At 46.7% G+C, this 26937-nt stretch overlaps 1 protein-coding gene across 2 annotated transcripts in view; it reads right to left on the bottom strand.

Moving 5' to 3' along the window:
- Window positions 1–26528, bottom strand: part of LOC112236300 (serine/threonine-protein phosphatase 2A 55 kDa regulatory subunit B delta isoform) — a 37524-nt gene extending 10996 nt beyond the window's left edge. Inside the window, exons 1-6 of one of the 2 annotated variants that reach the window (XM_042314454.1) lie at window positions 26331–26528; window positions 26004–26078; window positions 9023–9120; window positions 8648–8813; window positions 7553–7665; window positions 3773–3950 (exon numbers count right to left, since the gene is read on the bottom strand). In XM_042314454.1, coding sequence (XP_042170388.1) covers window positions 3773–3950; window positions 7553–7665; window positions 8648–8813; window positions 9023–9120; window positions 26004–26078; window positions 26331–26526 — 826 coding nt within the window. In that variant the 5' untranslated portion in view covers window positions 26527–26528. The other variant, XM_042314455.1, reaches the window with a different exon arrangement.
- Between the last annotated feature and the right edge of the window lie 409 nt (window positions 26529–26937).

Here is a 26937-nt window from a genome sequence, read left to right as displayed (position 1 = left end):
CACTCACAGGTAGACACAGGTAGACACACTCACACAGGTAGACACAGGTAGACACACACTCACACAGGTAGACACACACTCACACAGGTAGACACAGGTAGACACAGGTAGACACACTCACACAGGTAGACACAGGTAGACACACACTCACACAGGTAGACACACACTCACACAGGTAGACACACAATCACACAGGTGGAGACAGGTAGACACACACTCACAGGTAGACACAGGTAGACACAGGTAGACACACTCACACAGGTAGACACAGGTAGACACACTCACACAGGTAGACACAGGTAGACACACTCACACAGGTAGACACAGGTAGACACACTCACACAGGTAGACACACTCACACAGGTAGACACAGGTAGACACACTCACACAGGTAGACACACACTCACAGGTAGACACACACACACAGGTAGACACAGGTAGACACACACTCACAGGTAGACACAGGTAGACACACACTCACACAGGTAGACACACACACTCACACAGGTAGACACAGGTAGACACACACTCACACAGGTAGACACACACTCACACAGGTAGACACACACTCACACAGGTAGACACACACTCACACAGGTAGACACACACTCACACAGGTAGACACACTCACACAGGTAGACACAGGTAGACACACACTCACACAGGTAGACACACACTCACACAGGTAGACACACAATCACACAGGTGGAGACACACACACTCACACAGGTAGACACACACTCACACAGGTAGACACACACACACTCACACAGGTAGACACAGGTAGACACACACACAGGTAGACACAGGTAGACACACACTCACAGGTAGACACAGGTAGACACACTCACACAGGTAGACACACGTAGACACAGGTAGACACAGGTAGACACACACTCACAGGTAGACACAGGTAGACACACTCACACAGGTAGACACAGGTAGACACACACTCACACAGGTAGACACACACTCACACAGGTAGACACACACTCACACAGGTAGACACACAATCACACAGGTGGAGACAGGTAGACACACACTCACACAGGTAGACACAGGTAGATACAGGTAGACACACACACAGGTAGACACAGGTAGACACACACTCACACAGGTAGACACACACTCACACAGGTAGACACACAATCACACAGGTGGAGACAGGTAGACACACTCACACAGGTAGACACACACACACAGGTAGACACACTCACACAGGTAGACACAGGTAGACACACACTCACAGGTAGACACACACACAGGTCACACAGGTAGACACACACAGGTAGACACAGGTAGACACACACTCACACAGGTAGACCTCACACTCACAGGTAGACACACACTCACAGGTAGACACAGGTAGACACACACTCACACAGGTAGACACACACTCACACAGGTAGACACACACTCACACAGGTAGACACACAATCACACAGGTGGAGACAGGTAGACACACACTCACACAGGTAGACACAGGTAGATACAGGTAGACACACACTCACACAGGTAGACACACACTCACACAGGTAGACACACACTCACACAGGTAGACACACAATCACACAGGTGGAGACAGGTAGACACACACTCACACAGGTAGACACAGGTAGATACAGGTAGACACACTCACACAGGTAGACACAGGTAGACACACTCACACAGGTAGACACACACTCACACAGGTAGACACACAATCACACAGGTAGACAGGTAGACACACACTCACACAGGTAGACACACACTCACACAGGTAGACACACTCACACAGGTAGACACAGGTAGACACACACTCACACAGGTAGACACACACTCACACAGGTAGACACACTCACACAGGTAGACACACAGGTCACACAGGTAGACACACACTCACAGGTAGACACAGGTACTCACACACAGGTAGACACAGGTAGACACACACTCACACAGGTAGACACACACTCACACAGGTAGACACACACTCACACAGGTAGACACACAATCACACAGGTGGAGACAGGTAGACACACACTCACACAGGTAGACACAGGTAGATACAGGTAGACACACTCACACAGGTAGACACAGGTAGACACACACTCACACAGGTAGACACACACTCACACAGGTAGACACACAATACAGGTGGAGACAGGTAGACACACACTCACACAGGTAGACACAGGTAGACACAGGTACACTCACACAGGTAGACACAGGTAGACACACACTCACACAGGTAGACACACACTCACACAGGTAGACACACAATCACACAGGTAGACAGGTAGACACACACTCACACAGGTAGACACAGGTAGACACACTCACACAGGTAGACACAGGTAGACACACACTCACACAGGTAGACACACACTCACACAGGTAGACACACTGGACACAGGTAGACACACACTCACACAGGTAGACACAGGTAGACACACTCACACAGGTAGACACAGGTAGACACACACTCACACAGGTAGACACACACTCACACAGGTAGACACACAATCACACAGGTGGAGACAGGTAGACACACACTCACACAGGTAGACACACACACACTCACACAGGTAGACACAGGTAGACACACTCACACAGGTAGACACAGGTAGACACAGGTACACACTCACACAGGTAGACACACACACTCACACAGGTAGACACAGGTACACAGGTAGACACACTCACACAGGTAGACACACACACAGGTAGACACAGGTAGACACAGGTAGACACACTCACACAGGTAGACACACACACAGGTAGACACAGGTAGACACAGGTAGACACACTCACACAGGTAGACACAGGTAGACACACTCACACAGGTAGACACAGGTAGACACAGGTAGACACACTCACACAGGTAGACACAGGTAGACACACACTCACACAGGTAGACACACACTCACACAGGTAGACACACAATCACACAGGTGGAGACAGGTAGACACACTCACAGGTAGACACAGGTAGTCACACACACTCACAGGTAGACACACGGACACAGGTAGACACACACTCACAGGTAGACACAGGTAGACACACACTCACACAGGTAGACACACACTCACACAGGTAGACACACAATCACACAGGTGGAGACAGGTAGACACACTCACAGGTAGACACAGGTAGTCTCACACACTCACAGGTAGACACACTGACACGTAGACACACACTCACACAGGTAGACACACAATCACACAGGTGGAGACAGGTAGACACACTCACAGGTAGACACACTGACACGTAGACACACACTCACAGGTAGACACACACTCACACAGGTAGACACAGGTAGACACACACTCACACAGGTAGACACACACTCACACAGGTAGACACACAGGTAGGGTAGTCACACACACACACAGGTAGACACACACTCACACAGGTAGACACACACTCACACAGGTGGAGACAGGTAGACACACACTCACACAGGTAGACACACTCACACAGGTAGACACACACTCACACAGGTGGAGACAGGTAGACACACACTCACAGGTAGTCACACACTCACAGGTAGACACAGGTAGTCACACACACACACAGGTAGACACACTCACAGGTAGACAGAAAAACAGGGAGACACACACACACACACACAGGTACACACACACAAACAGGTAGACACACACACATAGACACAAACAAACAGGTAGACACACCACAAACAGGTAGACACACCACACACACACACACACACACACAAATCTTCCCATTTAAATGAAATACATGTTGCGTATGTTTTGTGTTTAAAAAAGGATACTAAAACTTCTATCTGTGATTTCTAAATGCCAGAGGTTAACCCTGAGATCATCAGCTGAAAGGTACGTTTCGTGATCACTGTTTACAGAGATGGAATTGATGTGATATGTGTGTGCGTTAGCGAATATCCTCCTTGGACTGGCCTCCACCATCCGGTCCATAGGCAGCAGCACAGGCACCTACAACAAAGAAGCCTTTCATTATGAAGATATACCACCTTTAAAAACCCTGCAGTTCGCTCCTTTTCTGAAGATGACAAATACGTGTAGTAGTGAAGTAGGGGGGTTTAGTTACATATCGCAATATTATATTGATACTTGACTCAAAATATATACAGTGGGGCAAAAAAGTATTTAGTCAGCCACCAATTGTGCAAGTTCTCCCACTTAAAAAGATGAGAGAGGCCTGTAATTTTCATCATAGGTACACTTCAACTATGACAGGACAAATGAGAAGAAAAAAAAATCTGAAAATCACATTGTAGGATTTTTTAATGAATTTATTTGCAAATTATGGTGGAAAATAAGTATTTGGTCACCTACAAAATTTTATCTCAATACTTTGTTCTATTCCCTTTGTTGTATATATACTTTTTATAGTTTTTTTGCTGGTTAACGTTAGCGGGTGCTAGCTGGTTGTTCATGTGCCAAAAATACTGGATTTTCATCCTATAGCTTGTTCTCCATCTTCCATTTTGAAATAGAAAAAAATTATATAATACATAAATATATAATAATATATAATATAATATATTAATAATAAATATAATAAAATAAATAAATAATAATAAACATGTTTTCAGAACTTTTATATCAAATTTTCTCATGCTCTCTCCTTTCCCTCTGTAGCAGATGGACACTGAGCGGACAAAACATTAGGAACACCTGCTCTTTCCATGACATTTACTGACCAGGTGAAAGCGACGATTCCTTATTGATGTCACTTGTTAAATCTACTTTAAATCAGTGTAGATGAAGAGGAGGGGACGGGTTAAAGAAGGATTTTTAAGCCTTGAGACCATTGAGACATTGATTGTGATCACTGCACCTGTACATAGCCCATCTATAAATAGCCCAAACAACTACCACTTCCCCTACTGCATTTAGTTATTTATTTTGCTCCTTTGCACCCCAGTATTTCTACTTTGCACACTCATCTGTCAAATCTACCATTTCAGTGTTTTACTTGCTATATTGTATTTACTTTGCCACCATGGCCTTTTTTTGCCTTTACCTCCCTTATCTCACCTCATTTGCTCACATCGTATATAGACTTGTTTCTACTGTATTATTGACTGTATGTTTGTTTTACTCCATGTGTAACTGTGTTGTTGTATGCGTCAAACTGATTTGCTTTATCTTGGCCAATTGTAAATGAGAACTTGTTCTCAACTTGCCTACCTGGTTAAATAAAGGTGAAAAAAAGAGTGTGTGTGTGTATGTGTGCCATTCAGAGGGTGAAGACAAAATATTTAAGTGCCTCTGACCGAGCTATGGCCGTAGGCGCCAGGCGCACCGGTCTGGGTCTGGAACTGCAACGCTGCTGGGTTTTTCACGCTCAGCAGTTTCCCGTGTTACCATGGCGTTGTCTGATTTGCTGTTCGTTACTAGTCTTGTTGGCAGAGGAAATGTAAATGTGGACAGCTCTAGCCTCTTCAAAGTGGGCAGAAATATGATTTAATGTTAGATATTTTTGGGGCGTGTTTGTTACTAGTCTTGTCGGCAGAGGAAATGTACATGTGGACAGTTCCAGCCTCTTCAAAGTGGGCAGAAATATGATTTAATCTTCCATATTTTTGGGGCGTCAACAATTTAGAAGCAGAGGAGAATGATTCAAATATGTATTTAAAAGATGAATTAAACTAAGAGATCATAAATGGATTACAGTTCGGTCCGTTTTGGGTCCGGGCTGTGGCAAGGCGGGGTGGTGGAAGGAGTCACGGAGGAGGGCTGTGGCAAGGCGGGGTGGTGGAAGGAGTCACAGAGGAGGGCTGTGGCAAGGCGGGGTGGTGGAAGGAGTCACGGAGGAGGGCTGTGGCAAGGCGGGGTGGTGGAAGGAGTCACGGAGGAGGGCTGTGGCAAGGCGGGGTGGTGGAAGGAGTCACGGAGGGGGCTGTGGAAGGAGTCACGGAGGGGGGTGGAAGGAGTCACAGAGGGGGCTGTGGAAGGAGTCACGGAGGGGGGTGGGAAGGAGTCACGGAGGGGGTGTGGAAGGAGTCACGGAGGGGGTGTGGAAGGAGTCACGGAGGGGGTGTGGAAGGAGTCACGGAGGGGGCTGTCGAAGGAGTCACGGAGGGTGGGTGTGGAAGGAGTCACGGAGGGGGGGCTGTGGCAGGGGGGCTGTGGAAGGAGTCACAGAGGGGGGGGGAGCTTTCTGAAGGAAAGCAATCACATCTCAGGTAATCAATCACATATCAGGTAATCAATCACATATCAGGAGAGATGGATCAGAAGGGATGACATAATCACAGTTTAAAAAGGCACGGACAAACTGGTAGCGTTTGCCGTCCAAGAGGACTTGGCACCTCTGAACAGAGTGCCGGATGTCTCAGCCTCCTCCTGTCTCAGCCTCTCAGTTTGTTATATCTGGAGTACTTCTCCTGTCCTATTCGGTGTCCTGTGTGAATTAAGTGTGCTCTCTCTAATTCTCTCTTTCTTTCTCTCTCTCGGAGGACATGAGCCCTAGGACCATGCCTCAGGACTACCTGACATGATGACTCCTTGCTGTCCCCAGTCCACCTGGTCATGCTGCTGCTCCAGTTTCAACTGTTCTGCCTTATTATTATACGACCATGCTGGTCATTTATGAACATTTGAATATCTTGGCCATGTTCTGTTATAATCTCCACCCGGCACAGCCAGAAGAGGACTGGCCAACCCTCATAGCCTGGTTCCTCTCTAGGTTTCTTCCTAGATTTTGGCCTTTCTAGGGAGTTTTTCCTAGCCACCGTGCTTCTACACCTGCATTGCTTGCTGTTTGGGGTTTTAGGCTGGGTTTCTGTACAGCACTTTGAGATATCAGCTGATCTACGAAGGGCTATATAAATAAATTTGATTTGATGTCATTTGCAAACCGAGTGCGAACTGATTCAAACTTGTGAAAATGTCAGCAGTCAGAACGGCTCACGGCGAGCGGTTACTAAAACACACTGCGTCTAAACGGACGGAGAACGAACGGCAGGTTCATATCAGACCGTCACGCGGTGCCGTGTATTTTCTCCATCACATTTTCACTCCAAATACTTTACGTTTTTCTTTGTGTTTATATTTTATTTCCCTGAACGGAGGGCCTCCCCGGGTGGTGCAGTGGTCTAAGGCACTGTGCCACCAGAGACTCTGGGTTCGAGCCCAGGCTCCATGGGGCGACGCACAATTGTCCCAGCGTTGTCCGGGTTAGGGAGGGTTTGGCCGGTAGGGATATCCTTGTCTCATCGCGCACTAGTGAGTCCTGTGGCGGGCCGGGCGCAGTGCACGCTGACTAGGTCGCTAGGGGCACGGTGTTTCCTCCGACACTTTGGTGCGGCTGGCTTCCGGGTTGGATGCGCACTGTGTTAAGAAGCAGTGAGGCTTGGTTGGGTTGTGTATCGGAGGACGCATGGCTTTCGACCTTTGTCTCTCCTGAGCCCGTACGGGAGTTGTAGCGATGAGACAAGATAGTAACTACTAACAATTGGATACCACGAAATTGGGGAGAAAAGGGGGTAAAATTTCAATAATATTTTCCTGAACGGGATCATTCAAAACTATATCAGGTAAACGGTGATGAACGAGAGGAGACATACCCGTAACGACGTGATTCTAAAAGGATCTCTCAGTCTTCCATCCTCGTCTTTCAAGTTGTAGCCTTCTGCTCGTTTGTCTCGTTGGCTGATTTTCCACAGCTTGATGGTTTTGTCTGGGTTATGAAAAAGGCCATGTCAGTGTTACAGCACAGGTTTACAGTCACCTTGGCCTTTCGTCTGTAAAAACACTTCAGAGGAAGGAGTGTGGTAGCAGAATCAGAATGAGTTAGTTAAATAAGATGTTTAATTTACATAATAATGCTTATGTGGGGGGAAAAGTTACTTGGACCCCAGAGAGTGGAGAGGTCAGGCTTGTCTTCTTATGGGAATGTGTCTGGAACTCTCTGAGGTTGCCCTTATCTTGATCTAGTGTATGACCTAAGAGGTTCACTATTACATGTCCCCTCTGAGGTTGCCCTTATCTTGATCTAGTGTATGACCTAAGAGGTTCACTATTACATGTCCCCTCTGAGGTTGCCCTTATCTTGATCTAGTATATAACCTAAGAGGCTCACTGTCACGGTGAGCTTGTCCAGGAGGGGGTGTATTTAAGATGGGAGTATCGAGGATTGACAATTGATATATGCCATTGGATGAGGTAATGTTTTGGTACTATGTTGTACCAAGAACAAGAAGTAGAACCTCGTCTAAGAGAGTAAACTGAACAATAATTTATAGCTAATGCCTTCTGGCTATTTACTCTCTCCAGTAAAAGTCTTCCTTTGTAATGTTCCTAATATCTGTTATTCGTCATGTGAGTTGAGAGGGGTGTGTCTTGACTATAAATGATACTAAGCATTGTTTTGTAAGCACTCTCAGAGAATTCATTTATAGACACTGAATTGATCTGAGAGTCACAGGGCTTATGGTGAAGCTCATATAATTAAAAGATGGACTTTATGATATAACTCTGACTTGTGTGGTGGTTTGCTCTCTCATGGATTTGGTAATACAGGACATTTCCACGACAGAGGTTAATAAGCGACCTTTTACAGTTCAATATTCAGTGCAGTTCCTTGGAACGTCTGTGGTGCTGAAGAGTCATCACCTTGACCGAACGGAATCAGAAATATGAACGAGAGCTCCGTGACTTACCGTTTGTTGAGAGCAGAGAGTGTGCAGCGTTTTGTTGAGGTAACCATCTTATTTTGTTGATTTTCTCCTCGATTTCTAAGCTTTTCAAATAGTCGAACTCGGGTTCATGGCTCTGGAAAGTGCTGTACACATTGTATTCTCCTCTGGAATGAGGACGGTTTTTACTCTGAAAGAAATAAACCAGCTCATTATTAGTACGACTATATTTCACAACCACCACAATAATGCACTTAAAAAAAAAATAATAATACGATTTTGTACATTATGCTACATTAAAAGGTGAATCCGACTAATGTTGTTTTAAAGGTGCGTTTTAGTCTTAAACGTTGTTTTTTTCCCTTCTATTGGTTTATGTCTGTTTGATAGTTAACTGACCTCTTGTTCCCGTTGGAAAATGACGACACGACCTCCCTTGTCTCCCGTCGCTAGGAGTTCTCCAGAATAGTTAAACTCAACCGTTGAGATTATGTCGGCTGAGAGAGAGACAACAACAACAAAAAGGTAATGAGTGTGTAACACACTTCTATGTCGGCATATGTAATAATGATAAATAAACCTGAACTGAAGACACACTATAACACGGGTCTACGTCACAAAACAAAAACATGATCAATATCAATGATGACCAGTCTGACGTAGCAGTGGGTTTTTCAATTATATTATAAAGTCATCCTGTACTGTAGCACCCACTGCAACACTAGCAGCTCACTGGGGAATAAGGACAAAACAACCCACTGCAACAACACTAGCAGCTCACTGGGGGAATAATGACAACACAAAACAACACTAGCAGCTCACTGGGGAATAATGACAACACAACCCACTACAACAACACTAGCAGCTCACTGGGGAATAATGACAACACAACCCACTACAACAACACTAGCAGCTCACTGGGGAATAATGACAACACAACTAACTGCAACAACACTAGCAGCTCACTGGGGGAATAATGACAACACAACCCACTGCAACAACACTAGCAGCTCACTGGGGAATAATGACAACACAACCCACTACAACAACACTAGCAGCTCACTGGGGAATAATGACAACACAACCCACTGCAACAACACTAGCAGCTCACTGGGGAATAATGACAACACAACCCACTGCAACAACACTAGCAGCTCACTGGGGGAATAATGACAACACAACCCACTGCAACAACACTCACTGCAGCTCAGCTCACTGGGGAATAATGACAACACAACCCACTGCAACAACACTAGCAGCTCACTGGGGAATAATGACAACACAACCCACTGCAACAACACTAGCAGCTCACTGGGGAATAATGACAACACAACCCACTGCAACAACACTAGCAGCTCAGTGGGGAATAATGACAACACAACCCACTGCAACAACACTAGCAGCTCACTGGAGGAATAATGACAACACAACCCACTGCAACAACACCTAGCAGCTCACTGGGGGAATAACGACAACACAACCCACTACAACAACACTAGCAGCTCACTGGGGGAATAACGACAACACAACCCACTGCAACAACACTAGCAGCTCAGTGGGGTACTTGGCCTCACAGCAAGACAAAACAACCATGTGCCATGCTAGTCTCCTGATAAATAAGTCATATGCTCGATACAAGAAGTAGGCTAGCCAGGCTTTAAATTATGTTCTGAAGTCCACACTGCCAAAGATGTTCAGCCCTCCTCTTGGCCACAGTAGCAACATGTTTCTCTTATAAAGTGAATTTCCTGTAATTCTACACATTTTCCCATGGCTTATGCTGTCTGAGTATATGTGGTTTGTTGTTGTGATTGTTAGTTCTCAAAGATGCTCTTAAAATATACAGTGCCTTCGAAAAGTATTCAGTCCCCTTGACTTTTTACACATTTCGTTACATTACAGCCTTATTCTAAAATGGATTAAATAAAAACATTTTCATCTTCAATCTACACAGAATACTCCATAATCACAAAGCGAAAACAGGTTTAGACGTTTACATAAATATTCAGACCCTTTACTCAGTACTTTGTTGCAGCACCTTTGGCAGCGATTACAGCCTTGAGTCTTCTTGGGTATGACCCTACAAGCTTGGCACACCTGTATTTGGGGAGTTTCTCCCATTCTTCTCTGCAGATCCTCTCAATCGGTCTGGTTTGATGGGGAGCGTCGCTGTACAGCTATTTGTAGGTGTCTCCAGAGGTGTTCGATCGGGTTCAAGTCTGGGCTCTGGCTGGGCAACTTAAGAGCATTCAGAAACTTGTCCCGAAGCCACACTTGCATTGTCTTGGCTGAGTGCTTAGGGTCTTTGTCCTGTTGGAAGGGCCACACTTGCATTGTCTTGGCTGAGTGCTTAGGGTCTTTGTCTTTTTGGAAGGTGAACCCTCATCCCAGTCTGAGGTCCTGAGCAGGTTTTCATCAAGGACATCTCTGTACTTTGTTCTGTTCATCTTTCCCTCAATCCTGACTAGTCTCTCAGTCCCTGCATCTGAAAAACATCCCCACAACATGATGCTGCCACCACCATGCTTCACCATATGAATGGTGCCAGGTTTCCTCCAGATGTGATGCTGCCACCACCATGCTTCACTGTATGAATGGTGCCAGGTTTCCTCCAGACGTGATGCTGCCACCACCATGCTTCACCGTATGAATGGTGCCAGGTTTCCTCCAGATGTGATGCTGCCACCACCATGCTTCACCGTATGAATGGTGCCAGGTTTCCTCCAGATGTGATGCTAGACATTCAGGCCAGAGAGTTCAATCTTGGTTTCATCAGGCCAGAGCAGCTTGTTTCTCATGGTCTAAGAGTCTTTAGGTGCCTTCTGGCAAACTCCAAGCAGGCTGTCATGTGCCTTTTATTGAGGAGTGGCTTCCGTCTGGCCACTCTACCATAAAGGCCTGATTGGTGGATTTCTGCAAAGATGGTTGTACTTCTGGAAGTTTCTCCCATCTCCACAGAGGTACTCTGAAGCTCTTTCAGAGCGACCATCGGGTTCCTGGTCACCTCCCTGACCAAGGCCCTTATACCCCGATACATCTGTTTGGCCGGGCGGCTACCTCTAGGAAGAGTCTTGGTGGTTCCAAACTTCTTCCATTTAAGAATGATTGAGGCCACGGTGTTCTTGTGGACCTTCAATGCTGCAGACATTTTTTGGCACAGATCTGGGGAAAGGTACCTCGACACAATCCTGTTTTGGAGCTATATGGACAATTCCTTCGACCTCATGACTTGGTTTTTGCTCTGACATGCACTGTCAACTGTGGGACCTTATATAGACAGGTGTGTGCCTTTTCCAAATCATGTCCAATCAATTGAATTGACCACGGATTGAATCCAATGAAGTTGTAGAAACATCAAGGATGATCAGTGGAAACAGGATGCACTTGAGCTCAAATCCAAATCTCATTTACAAAGAGTCTGAATACTTAGGTAAAAGGTGAATACATTTGTAAACATTTTTAAAAACCTGCTATTGCTTTGTCATTAAGGAGTAGTGCATGTAGATTAAATAAATATTGAATCAATTAATTTTAGAATAAGGCCGTAACGTAACAAAATGTGTAAAAAGTCAAGGGGTTTGAATACTTTCCGAATGCAGGGTAGCCTAGTGGTTAGAGCGTTGGACTAGTAACCAGAAGGTTGCAAGTTCAAATCCCCGAGCTGACAAGGTACAAATCTGTCATTCTGCCCCTGAACAGGCAGTTAACCCACTGTTCCTAGGCCGTCATTGAAAATAAGAATTTGTTCTTAACTGACTTGCCTAGTTAAATAAAGGTTAAAAAAAATATATATAAAAAAAATATATACACAGAGTGTACAAAACATTAGGAACACCTGCCTAATATTGAGTTGCACCCTCCTTCGTCCTCAGAACAGCCACAATGTGTGGGCATGGACGACAAGGTGTCAAAGTGATGCTGGCCCATGTTGACTCCAATTTAATTTTTAATTTTTTAATTTTACTAGGCAAGTCAGTTAAGAACAAATTCTTATTTACAATGACGGCCTAGGAACAGTGGGTTAAACTGCCTGTTCAGGGGCAGAACGACAGATTTGTACCTTGTCAGCTCGGGGATTCGAACTTGCAACCTTTCGGTTACTAGTCCAACGCTCGAACCACTAGGCTACCCTGCCGCCCAATGCTTCCCACAGTTGTCCAGTTGGCTGGATGTCTTTTGGGTGGTGGACCGTTCTTGATACACACAGGAAACCGTTGAGCGTGAAAAACCCAGCGACGTTGCAGTTCTTGACACAAACCAGTGCACCTGGCACCTACTAACATACCACATTCAAAGGCATCTTTTGTCTTGCCCATTCATCCTCTGAATGGAACACATACAAAAATGTTGCCCCCAAAAATGGAGAAAATGGAATCAGGCCACAAAAAAATATAGATTTATATGGCCCTACAGCAGATACTGTATTCACAACACAGCTCTAAACACAATCAACAACCAGAGGTTCCAACCAAGATGACTTACTACAGCCTTTAAACAACCAACAACCAGAGGTTCCAACCAAGATGACTTACTACAGCCTTTAAACAACCAACAGCTAGAGGTTCCAACCAAGATGACTTACTACAGCCTTTAAACAACCAACAGCCAGAGGTTCCAACCAAGATGACTTACTACAGCCTTTAAACAACCAACAGCCAGAGGTTCCAACCAAGATGACTTACTACAGCCTTTAAACAACCAACAGTCAGAGGTTCCAACCAAGATTACTTACTACAGCCTTTAAACAACCAACAGCCAGAGGTTCCAACCAAGATGACTTACTACAGCCTTTAAACAACCAACAGCCAGAGGTTCCAACCAAGATGACTTAGTACAGCCTTTAAACAACCAACAGCCAGAGGTTAAAACCAAGATGACTTACTACAGCCTTTAAACAACCAACAGCCAGAGGTTCAATTAGGGTTGGGTGGTTTGCAGATTTGCATACAGTTTCTGTACTATGCCGGGGTATATGCTATTACCAAGAGGGGGTTGAATGTCTCTGTTGTAACCAAGAAGCTTCATCTTCACATCTAGCCACTTAGCAAACCAAATGCATAGCTGGAGCCCTGAGCAAGATAATTTAAATACATCCTAGATTTTTTAAAATTATACTCAACTTAAAAATACATCTATTTATTTTTCAAACAGTATTGCAAAATCATACGTTCTGTATTTCAAAATATAGCGTTTATACCATATGCTGTGGTATTATCCCAAGCCTAGAAACAATAAGTAATAACTAAAAGTATAGAAACACCTTAACTCTCACTATTGGATGGCGCCTTAAAAAGACAAAAAGGAGATTGATCGTGGACCACAGGAAACGGAGAGCTGAGCACGCCCCCATCCACATGGCTGTAGTGGAGAGGGTCGACAGCTTTGAGATCCTCTGAGTCCACATGACTAAGGAATTATAATGGTCCACACACACACCAACACAGACGTGAAGAAGGCACGACAACACCTCTCCCCCCCAGGAGGCGAAAAATAGTTGGCATGGGTCCTCAGATCATCAAAATGTAATGCAGCTTCACCATTGAGAAAATCTTGACCGGCTGTCTCACCGCTTGGTATGGCAACTGCTTGGCATTTGATCGCAAGATACCACAGAGGGTAGTGAGTACAACCCAGTACATCCCTGGGGCAGAGCTCTCTGTTATTCAAGCACTCTATACCAGGCGGTGTCAGAGGAAAGGCCCTAAACGTTGTTCAAGTCTCCAGCCGCCCAGGTCATTGACTATTCTCTCTGCATTCACATAGCAGAAACGATGCACCAAGTCTGGGACCAACAGAACATCTTCTACCCCCCCAAGCCACAAGACTGATAAATAGTTAACCAAACAGCTACCTGGACTATCTGCACTGACCCACTTTGCACTAACTCTTTTGACTCATCACGTACGCTGCTGCTACTGTCTATCCTGATGCCGAGTCACTTTACCCCTACCTATATGTACCCCTACCTATATGTACATATCTACCTCCCTTACCTCGTACCCCTGCACATTGACTTGGTACTGGTACCCTGTGTATATAGCCATGTTATTACCTCTACCCCTGCACATTGACTTGGTACTGGTACCCTGTGTATACAGCCATGTTATTACCTCTACCCCTGCACATTGACTTGGTAGTGGTACCCTGTGTATATAGCCATGTTATTACCCCTGCACATTGACTTGGTAGTGGTACCCTGTGTATATAGCCATGTTATTACCTCTACCCCTGCACATTGACTTGGTAGTGGTACCCTGTGTATATAGCCATGTTATTACCCCTGCACATTGACTTGGTAGTGGTACCCTGTGTATTTAGCCATGTTATTACCTCTACCCCTGCACATTGACTTGGTACTGGTACCCTGTGTATATAGCCATGTTATTACCTCTACCCCTGCACATTGACTTGGTAGTGGTACCCTGTGTATTTAGCCATGTTATTACCTCTACCCCTGCACATTGACTTGGTACTGGTACCCTGTGTATATAGCCATGTTATTACCTCTACCCCTGCACATTGACTTGGTACTGGTACCCTGTGTATTTAGCCATGTTATTACCTCTACCCCTGCACATTGACTTGGTACTGGTACCCTGTGTATATAGCCATGTTATTACCTCTACCCCTGCACATTGACTTGGTACTGGTACCCTGTGTATATAGCCATGTTATTACCTCTACCCCTGCACATTGACTTGGTAGTGGTACCCTGTGTATATAGCCATGTTATTACCTCTACCCCTGCACATTGACTTGGTACTGGTACCCTGTGTATATAGCCATGTTATTACCTCTACCCCTGCACATTGACTTGGTACTGGTACCCTGTGTATATAGCCATGTTATTACCTCTACCCCTGCACATTGACTTGGTACTGGTACCCTGTGTATACAGCCATGTTATTACCTCTACCCCTGCACATTGACTTGGTAGTGGTACCCTGTGTATACAGCCATGTTATTACCTCTACCCCTGCACATTGACTTGGTAGTGGTACCCTGTGTATATAGCCATGTTATTACCCCCCTGCACATTGACTTGGTACTGGTACCCTGTGTATACAGCCATGTTATTACCTCTACCCCTGCACATTGACTTGGTACTGGTACCCTGTGTATATAGCCATGTTATTACCCCCCCTGCACATTGACTTGGTACTGGTACCCTGTGTATATAGCCATGTTATTACCCCTGCACATTGACTTGGTACTGGTACCCTGTGTATATAGCCATGTTATTACCCCTGCACATTGACTTGGTAGTGGTACCCTGTGTATATAGCCATGTTATTACCCCTGCACATTGACTTGGTAGTGGTACCCTGTGTATTTAGCCATGTTATTACCTCTACCCCTGCACATTGACTTGGTAGTGGTACCCTGTGTATATAGCCATGTTATTACCCCTGCACATTGACTTGGTAGTGGTACCCTGTGTATATAGCCATGTTATTACCTCTACCCCTGCACATTGACTTGGTACTGGTACCCTGTGTATATAGCCATGTTATTACCTCTAGCCCTGCACATTGACTTGGTACTGGTAGCCTGTGTATACAGCCATGTTATTACCCCTGCACATTGACTTGGTACTGGTACCCTGTGTATATAGCCATGTTATTACCTCTACCCCTGCACATTGACTTGGTAGTGGTACCCTGTGTATTTAGCCATGTTATTACCTCTACCCCTGCACATTGACTTGGTAGTGGTACCCTGTGTATTTAGCCATGTTATTACCTCTGTGCACATTGACTTGGTAGTGGTACCCTGTGTATTTAGCCATGTTATTACCCTACCCCTGCACATTGACTTGGTACTGGTACCCTGTGTATATAGCCATGTTATTACCTCTACCCCTGCACATTGACTTGGTACTGGTACCCTGTGTATATAGCCATGTTATTACCCCTGCACATTGACTTGGTAGTGGTACCCTGTGTATATAGCCATGTTATTACCTCTACCCCTGCACATTGACTTGGTACTGGTACCCTGTGTATATAGCCATGTTATTACCCCCCCTGCACATTGACTTGGTACTGGTACCCTGTGTATATAGCCATGTTATTACCTCTACCCCTGCACATTGACTTGGTACTGGTACCCTGTGTATATAGCCATGTTATTACCTCTACCCCTGCACATTGACTTGGTACTGGTACCCTGTGTATATAGCCATGTTATTACCCCTGCACATTGACTTGGTAGTGGTACCCTGTGTATATAGCCATGTTATTACCTCTACCCCTGCACATTGACTTGGTACTGGTACCCTGTGTATATAGCCATGTTATTACCCCTGCACATTGACTTGGTAGTGGTACCCTGTGTATATAGCCATGTTATTACCTCTACCCCTGCACATTGACTTGGTACTGGTACCCTGTGTATATAGCCATGTTATTACCCTACCCCTGCACATTGACTTGGTAGTGGTACCCTGTGTATATAGCCATGTTATTACCTCTACCCCTGCACATTGACTTGGTACTGGTACCCTGTGTATATAGCCATGTTATTACCTCTACCCCTGCACATTGACTTGGTACTGGTACCCTGTGTATATAGCCATGTTATTACCTCTACCCCTGCACATTGACTTGGTACTGGTACCCTGTGTATATAGCCATGTTATTACCCTACCCCTGCACATTGACTTGGTACTGGTACCCTGTGTATATAGCCATGTTATTACCTCTACCCCTGCACATTGACTTGGTACTGGTACCCTGTGTATATAGCCATGTTATTACCTCTACCCCTGCACATTGACTTGGTACTGGTACCCTGTGTATATAGCCATGTTATTACCTCTACCCCTGCACATTGACTTGGTACTGGTACCCTGTGTATATAGCCATGTTATTACCTCTACCCCTGCACATTGACTTGGTACTGGTACCCTGTGTATATAGCCATGTTATTACCTCTACCCCTGCACATTGACTTGGTACTGGTACCCTGTGTATATAGCCATGTTATTACCTCTACCCCTGCACATTGACTTGGTACTGGTACCCTGTGTATATAGCCATGTTATTACCTCTACCCCTGCACATTGACTTGGTACTGGTACCCTGTGTATATAGCCATGTTATTACCTCTACCCCTGCACATTGACTTGGTACTGGTACCCTGTGTATATAGCCATGTTATTACCTCTACCCTGCACATTGACTTGGTAGTGGTACCCTGTGTATATAGCCATGTTATTACCTCTACCCCTGCACATTGACTTGGTACTGGTACCCTGTGTATACAGCCATGTTATTACCTCTACCCCTGCACATTGACTTGGTACTGGTACCCTGTGTATACAGCCATGTTATTACCTCTACCCCTGCACATTGACTTGGTACTGGTACCCTGTGTATATAGCCATGTTATTACCTCTACCCCTGCACATTGACTTGGTACTGGTACCCTGTGTATATAGCCATGTTATTACCTCTACCCCTGCACATTGACTTGGTACTGGTACCCTGTGTATTTAGCCATGTTATTACCTCTACCCCTGCACATTGACTTGGTACTGGTACCCTGTGTATATAGCCATGTTATTACCTCTACCCCTGCACATTGACTTGGTACTGGTACCCTGTGTATATAGCCATGTTATTACCTCTACCCCTGCACATTGACTTGGTACTGGTACCCTGTGTATATAGCCATGTTATTACCTCTACCCCTGCACATTGACTTGGTACTGGTACCCTGTGTATATAGCCATGTTATTACCCCTGCACATTGACTTGGTACTGGTACCCTGTGTATTTAGCCATGTTATTACCCCTGCACATTGACTTGGTACTGGTACCCTGTGTATACAGCCATGTTATTACCCCTGCACATTGACTTGGTACTGGTACCCTGTGTATACAGCCATGTTATTACCTCTACCCCTGCACATTGACTTGGTACTGGTACCCTGTGTATATAGCCATGTTATTACCTCTACCCCTGCACATTGACTTGGTACTGGTACCCTGTGTATATAGCCATGTTATTACCCCCCTGCACATTGACTTGGTACTGGTACCCTGTGTATATAGCCATGTTATTACCCCTGCACATTGACTTGGTACTGGTACCCTGTGTATATAGCCATGTTATTACCCCTGCATTGACTTGGTACTGGTACCCTGTGTATATAGCCATGTTATTACCCCCCCTGCACATTGACTTGGTAGTGGTACCCTGTGTATATAGCCATGTTATTACCTCTACCCCTGCACATTGACTTGGTAGTGGTACCCTGTGTATATAGCCATGTTATTACCTCTACCCCTGCACATTGACTTGGTAGTGGTACCCTGTGTATACAGCCATGTTATTACCTCTACCCCTGCACATTGACTTGGTAGTGGTACCCTGTGTATATAGCCATGTTATTACCCCTGCACATTGACTTGGTACTGGTACCCTGTGTATATAGCCATGTTATTACCTCTACCCCTGCACATTGACTTGGTACTGGTACCCTGTGTATATAGCCATGTTATTACCCCTGCACATTGACTTGGTAGTGGTACCCTGTGTATACAGCCATGTTATTACCTCTACCCCTGCACATTGACTTGGTAGTGGTACCCTGTGTATATAGCCATGTTATTACCCCTGCACATTGACTTGGTACTGGTACCCTGTGTATATAGCCATGTTATTACCTCTACCCCCTGCACATTGACTTGGTACTGGTACCCTGTGTATATAGCCATGTTATTACCTCTACCCCTGCACATTGACTTGGTACTGGTACCCTGTGTATATAGCCATGTTATTACCTCTACCCCTGCACATTGACTTGGTACTGGTACCCTGTGTATATAGCCATGTTATTACCCCTGCACATTGACTTGGTACTGGTACCCTGTGTATATAGCCATGTTATTACCTCTACCCCTGCACATTGACTTGGTACTGGTACCCTGTGTATACAGCCATGTTATTACCTCTACCCCTGCACATTGACTTGGTACTGGTACCCTGTGTATACAGCCAAGTTATCACGACTAATCTTGTATTTATTTCTCATGTTTTAATCCTTCTATTATTTGTGTATCTTTCTCTCTGCGTTGTTGGTCCGTCAATAAGCAATTCGCCGTTAGTCTACAGTCGTGGCCAAAGGTTTTCAGAATGACACAAATATACATTTTTTACAGTCGCTGCCTCAGTTTGTACGATGGCAATTTGCATATACTCCAGAATGTTATGAAGAGTGATCAGATGAATTGCAATTAATTGCAAAGTCCCTCTTTGTCATGCAAATGAACTGAATCCCCCCCCCCCATCCAAATATTTCCACTGCATTTCAACCCTGCCACAAAAGGACCAGCTGACATCATGTCAGTGATTCTCTCGTTAACACAGGTGTGAGTGTTGACGAGGACAAGGCTGGAGATCACACTGTCATGCTGATTGAGTACGAATAACAGACTGTAAGCTTCAAAAGGAGGGTGGTGCTTAGAATCATTGTTCTTCCTCTGTTAACCATGGTTACCTGCAAGGAAACACATGCAGTCATCATTGCTTTGCACAAAAAGGGCTTCACAGGCAAGGATATTGCTGCCAGTAAGATTGCACCTAAATCAACCATTTATCGGATCATCAAGAACTTCAAGGAGAGCGGTTCAATTGTTGTGTGAAGAAGGCTTCAGGGCGCCCAAGAAAGTCCAGCAAGCGCCAGGACCGTCTCCTAAAGTTGATTCAGCTGCGGGATCGGGGCACCACCAGTACAGAGCTTGCTCAGGAATGGCAGCAGGCAGGTGTGAGTGCATCTGTACGCACAGTGAGGTGAAGACTTTTGGAGGATGGCCTGGTGTCAAGAAGGGCAGCAAAGAAGCCACTTCTCTCCAGGAAAAACATCAGGGACAGACTGATATTCTGCAAAAGGTACAGGGATTGGACTGCTGAGGACTGGGATAAAGTCATTTTCTCTGATGAATCCCCTTTCCGATTGTTTGGGGCATCCGGAAAAAAGCTTGTCCGGAGAAGGCAAGGTGAGCGCTACCATCAGTCCTGTGTCATGCCAACAGTAAAGCATCCTGAGACCATTCATGTGTGGGGTTGCTTCTCAGCCAAGGGAGTGGGCCCACTCATAATTATGCCTAAATACACAGCCATGAATAAAGAATGGTACCAACACATCCTCCGAGAGCAACTTCTCCCAACCATCCAGGGACAGTTTGGTGATGAACAATGCCTTTTCCAGCATGATGGAGCACCTTGCCATAAGGCAAAAGTGATAACTAAGTGGCTCGGGGAACAAAACATCGATATTTTGGGTTCATGGCAAGGAAACTCCCCAGACCTTAATCCCATTGAGAACTTGTGGTCAATCCTCAAGAGGCGGGTGGACAAACAAAAACCCACAAATTCTGACAAACTCCAAGCATTGATTATGCAAGAATGGGCTGCCATCAGTCAGGATGTGGCCCAGAAGTTAATTGACAGCAGCATGCCAGGGCAGATTGCAGAGGTCTTGAAAAAGAAGGGCCAACACTGCAATATTGACTCTTTGCATCAACTTCATATAAATGTCAATAAAAGCCTGACACTTTTGAAATGCTTGTAATTATACTTCAGTATTCCATAGTAACATCTGACAAAAATATCTAAAGTCACTGAAGCAGCAAACTTTGTGGAAATTAATATTTGTGTCATTCTCGAAACTTTTGGCCACGATTGTACACCGGTTGCTTACCAAGCATGATGACAAATAACATTTGATTTGAAAACCACTTGATTGGATAAAATTCTGCAAGTAAACACAGTAGTGTCTATTCCAGTCATGTCTGTCTAGCTAGCCATTAGGTAAAACATCACATCTTATGGGTTCACGTGACATCTTATGGGTTCACGTGACATCTTATGGGTTCACATGACATCACATCTTATAGGTTCACGTGACATCACATCTTATAGTTTCACGTGACATCACATCTTAGGGGTTCACGTGACATCACATCTTAGGGGTTCACGTGACATCACATCTTATGGGTTCACGTGACATCACATCTTATAGGTTCACGTGACATCACATCTTATGGGTTCACGTGACATCTTATGGGTTCACATGACATCACATCTTATAGGTTCACGTGACATCACATCTTATAGTTTCACGTGACATCACATCTTAGGGGTTCACGTGACATCACATCTTATAGGTTCACGTGACATCACATCTTATAGTTTCATGTGACATCACATCTTAGGGGTTCACGTGACATCACATCTTATAGGTTCACGTGACATCACATCTTATGGGTTCACGTGACATCACATCTTATGGGTTCACGTGACATCACATCTTATAGGTTCACATGACATCACATCTTATGGGTTCACATGACATCACACAGAAGCTGTTAAGAAGCCTTTTGGACCTAGACTAGGCGCTCCGGTACCGCTTGCTGTGCGGTAGCAGAGAAACCAAGGCTAAAACAAGTCTAACTTAGCTGACTAAGTGCATTGATCAGTGTTTCAACTGTCACACTAGATGGTGTGGTCAGATGGAGGTTGAGGTGAAGGGGCTGGATGTAATTTTAATTAATGTGACTTGATTAATTGTTCAGCAGTCTAATGGCTTGGGGGTAGGAGCTGTTAAGGAGCCTTTTGGTCCTAGACTTGGTGCTCCGGTACCGCTTGCCGTGCGGTAGCAGAGAAAACAGTCTATGACTTGGGTGACTGGAGTCTTTGATAAGACGTACTTTGTTGTACATTAACTTACAGATAACTAATATATGTCTCTAAGCTCACAACCCAAACACCTTAGATACACAACCCCCCCCCCGCTTGGGCTGGAAGCCAATGGGTCAAGTGCAGTGCAGAGCCCCTGTAGTTTATTATAAAGAGGTAGTAGGACTCTGTACCTTGGTTAAAGGATGAAGCTGACATCAGGGAAATGCACTCAGCCATGGAAGATCTAAGCACGGCCTGAACAGCAAGACTGCAGCAAGGGAAATCTATTTATTCTCTGTGCTGGTTGAGACAGTATAATGATGCAGAGCCAAGGGGGTCGTATTCATTAGGACGTAACGTAGCAAAAGCTTTCGCCCGAGAATGAAAATGAGGGGTTTCTTTATTGAACAAGTTGAGGTAGTCTCTCTCTGTTTCAGTGTTTATGCATATGTATGGCTTGTTCATGAAGAATAGAGAGAGGCTGCAGTATGGATGACTGGGCAGGAAAGATTCAGATGGCCCCTCTGTGCTGCTGGGGGCGCTCTCTCTCTCCCCGTCATGCTGGGGGCGCGCTCTCTCTCTCCCCGTCATGCTGGGGGCGCTCTCTCTCTCTCCCCGTCATGCTGGGTGCGCTCTCTCTCTCTCCCCGTAATGCTGGGTGCGCTCTCTCTCTCTCCCCATCATGCTGGGGGCGCGCTCTCTCTCTCCCCGTCATGCTGGGTGCTCTCTCTCTCCCCCGTCATGCTGGGTGCTCTCTCTCTCCCCCGTCATGCTGGGGGCGCTCTCTCTCTCCCCCGTCATGCTGGGTGCTCTCTCTCTCCCCCTGGTCATGCTGGGTGCGCTCTCCTCTCCCCCGTCATGCTGGGTGCGCTCTCTCTCTCCCCGTCCTGGGTGCTCTCTCTCTCTCCGTCATGCTGGGGGCGCTCTCTCTCTCCCCGTCATGCTGGGGGCGCTCTCTCTCTCCCCGTCATGCTGGGGGCGCTCTCTCTCTCTCCCCGTCATGCTGGGGGCGCTCTCTCTCTCCCCCGTCATGCTGGGGGCGCTCTCTCTCTCCCCCGTCATGCTGGGGGCGCTCTCTCTCTCCCCCGTCATGCTGGGTGCTCTCTCTCCCTGTGGTGCTGGGGGAGGGCTCTCTCTCTCCCCGTCATGCTGGGTGCGCTCTCTCTCTCCCCGTCATGCTGGGGGCGCTCTCTCTCTCTCCCCCCGTCATGCTGGGGGCGCTCTCTCTCTCCCCCGTCATGCTGGGGGCGCTCTCTCTCTCCCCGTCATGCTGGGGGCGCTCTCTCTCTCTCCCCGTCATGCTGGGGGCGCTCTCTCTCTCCCCCGTCATGCTGGGGCGCTCTCTCTCTCTCCCCGTCATGCTGGGTGCTCTCTCTCTCCCTGTGGTGCTGGGGGGTGCTCTCTCTCCCCGTGGTGCTGGGGGGAGGGCTCTCTCTCCCCTGTGGTGCTGGGGGGGGGGCTCTCTCTCCCCCGTGGTGCTGGGGGTGGTGCTCTCTCTCTCCCGTGGTGCTGGGGGTGGTGCTCTCTCTCTCCCCGTGGTGCTGGGAAGGAGGCTCTCTCTCTCCCCCGTGATGCTGGGTGGGGGCTCTCTCTCTCCCCGTGATGCTGGGGGGGCTCCCTCTCTCCCCGTGATGCTGGGGGGGCTCCCTGTCTCCCCGTGATGCTGGGGGTGGGGCTCTCTCTCTCCCCCGTGATGCTGGGTGGGGCTCTCTCTCTCCCCCGTGATGCTGGGGAGGGGCCTCTCTCTCCCCGTGATGCTGGGGTGGGGGCTCTCTCTCTCTCTCTCCGTGATGCTGGGTGGGGCTCTCTCTCTCTCCCCCCCGTGATGCTGGGTGGGGCTCTCTCTCTCCCCGTGATGCTGGGTGGGGCTCTCTCTCTCCCCGTGATGCTGGGTGGGGCTCTCTCTCCCCGTGATGCTGGGTGGGGCTCTCTCTCTCCCCGTGATGCTGGGTGGGGCTCTCTCTCTCCCCGTGATGCTGGGAGGGGCTCTCTCTCTCTTCCTGTGATGCTGGGGGGGCTCTCTCTTCCCGTGATGCTGGGTGGGGCTCTCTCTCTCTTCCCGTGATGCTGGGTGGGGACTCTCTCTCTCTCCCGTGATGCTGGGAGGGGCTCTCTCTCTGTCCCTGTGATGCTGGGAGGGGCTCTCTCTCTCCCTGTGATGCTGGGAGGCTCTCTCTCCCCATGATGCTGGGGGCTCTCTCTCCCCGTGATGCTGGGAGGGGCTCTCTCTCCCCGGTGATGCTGGGGGCTCTCTCTCCCTGTGACGCTGGGGGCTCTCTCTCCCTGTGACGCTGGGGGCTCTCTCCCCTGTGACGCTGGGGGCTCTCTCTCCCTGTGACGCTGGGGGCTCTCTCTCCCTGTGACGCTGGGGGCTCTCTCTCCCTGTGATGCTGGGGGCTCTCTCCCTGTGACGCTGGGGGCTCTCTCTCCCAGTGACGCTGGGGGCTCTCTCTCCCAGTGTTGCTGGGGGCCCTCTCTCCCTGTGATACTGGTGGCTCTCTCTCCCTGTGATACTGGGGTCTCTCTCTCCCTGTGATGCTGGGGGCTCTCTCTCCCTGTGATGCTGGGGGCTCTCTCTCCCTGTGATGCTGGGGGCTCTCTCTCCCTGTGATGCTGGGGGCTCTCTCTCCGTGTGTCTCTTTTAGTGCCATATCTCACAGCAAGGCCACTTGATTATTTATAACAAAGCAGCAGTGAGGAGGAGAGGAGCCGGAAACGACCAGCTTACAGCAGCACAGCAGTATCCCTCCTGCCCTTTCTCCTGGGATGCCCCAGCCCAGTGTGCCACCTGCCAGTCCACAACAGATACACAGACCAATCCCTTTCTTCAAAAACAGACGATTAATTGTGGTGCAAAATATAATGTCAGTACGACAAGTAGTCCCAGTCCCAAACGACACAACCGAATAGCATCAAAATCAGTATCACAGTAGTGTGGCAAAGATAGTCCTGTACAGACATAAACATACATCTTTGAGAGACCAAGGTGATTAGCTAGTTCCACAGATTCCCGCACAGTACAGTGTGTAGCGTACTGTACAGTCAGGAAGGCACCCCTATATGTCTGAGACACCCCTTATTTTAAACCAGAGGGACCAGCATCACCATATCTGTCAGCCTCCACACTGCCAGCAAATAGCAGGCCTTACAGACCAGATCAATGTGTCCCTACATCCGAATCAATGCCGTCTTAGATAACAGGGGTGTGCAGGGCAATGTATCCATGATTCTCTTTCACACCAACACTGACAGTTGTTACACGATCTTGCAGTGTTTTCACAGCTATAGGTATATAACTATATAGTTAAAAGCCCATGTTTAGTGACAGATGTAGTTAGCAAATATCTGACCTTGTTCTGCCTGGTGAAGAGAGAACAACTGTGGTTAACCTACCATGTGCTTGCAATAACTACATAGGTCAACCATCTACATCTAGCTAGCCAAAACAATAGTACTTGCAGCTAACAAGACAGCTCCCCTAAATAGCCATTGCTATAACTAGCTAGCGAGTTAACAAGGTTTGAATGCTGCCAACTTTAGGCACCAGGCTAGCTAGATAGTGAACTAGCAACCATCTGTATTAGCGACGTTGCTAACTTGCTAACGTTAGCATGCACAAAACACCCGCGATTAGGTCAATAAATAACGTTCAAAATGTTCATCTATCTGTTGAAATGGAAACGAGCTTTACCTTCAGCCACATCTTCGTCTATGGCTCCCTTCACCTGAGAGAAGCACCATTGGAAATCGTTCCCTCCTCCGACACCTACAACACATCACAAAATTGAATAAAGGTGAATAAAATAGCCAGAAAATAAGAGCAGATGTTATAGAAACACAGAGGAATTAATTCCCACCTTTAAATGTGTACTTCAACATAGCAACTAGTTAACTATGGAGTGTACATTTTGGCACACATTGTCAGAGCTGCTCGGTTGCCTGTTAGCCAAGAAACTTGCAATGCTTTTTAGGCCGCGCTGATGCGGGGGCCCCCCGTCTACAAAGTTGTCAGCCTTACCTGCCATTGCCACTTTCTGCAACACAACTGGCTTCTTTTTTTTTTGGGAGGGGGAGGGGGTCTTCCGATAGTGGTTTAGAGTTGTAAAGGATTGTAATTTCAGGACAAGGTTATTAAAAAAGGAAACAGTTATTAGAGTCGTGAATATGGGCTTTACAGAAATGCCCGTGATTTTTTTTTTTTTTTTTTTTTTCATTTCATTTCCAAAAATCCAAAATGGCGCACAAGTGACAGGCGACGTGACGCGGTGACGTCATGGCGACGCTTCGGAAGTCTATTTTCAGGCGCTCGACCGCATCAGAGGCGCACCGTCTATGCGCAGCTTCGCAGGGCCTTGGCGAGCTGACAGATACAGGGCGTGGGAAAGTGGACTATTATCTCTCTGTTTTCCCCCGTAATGACCATTCAATGTTTTTTGCAAAACATCTTTTTTTTTTTTTGGTTTCATACTTAGATAAAGACATTCGACACAAAGTCAGAGACATTGTCATTAGGCATCGAAATCTAAGAAATAGACAGAGCCTTAATCCTAGGCCATTGGTTGGTGTTTCACAACCATTTTATATACCAGGGAATAGAGCTCGCCAGTTTGTAGTCCTAAAAACCG

This window comes from Oncorhynchus tshawytscha, unplaced genomic scaffold, assembly GCF_018296145.1.
Source record: "Oncorhynchus tshawytscha isolate Ot180627B unplaced genomic scaffold, Otsh_v2.0 Un_scaffold_4328_pilon_pilon, whole genome shotgun sequence".
In the NCBI taxonomy this organism is placed as follows: Eukaryota; Metazoa; Chordata; class Actinopteri; order Salmoniformes; family Salmonidae; genus Oncorhynchus; species Oncorhynchus tshawytscha.
Note: the sequence above shows the minus strand (reverse complement) of the source record. Positions and strands in the feature narration are given on the sequence as shown.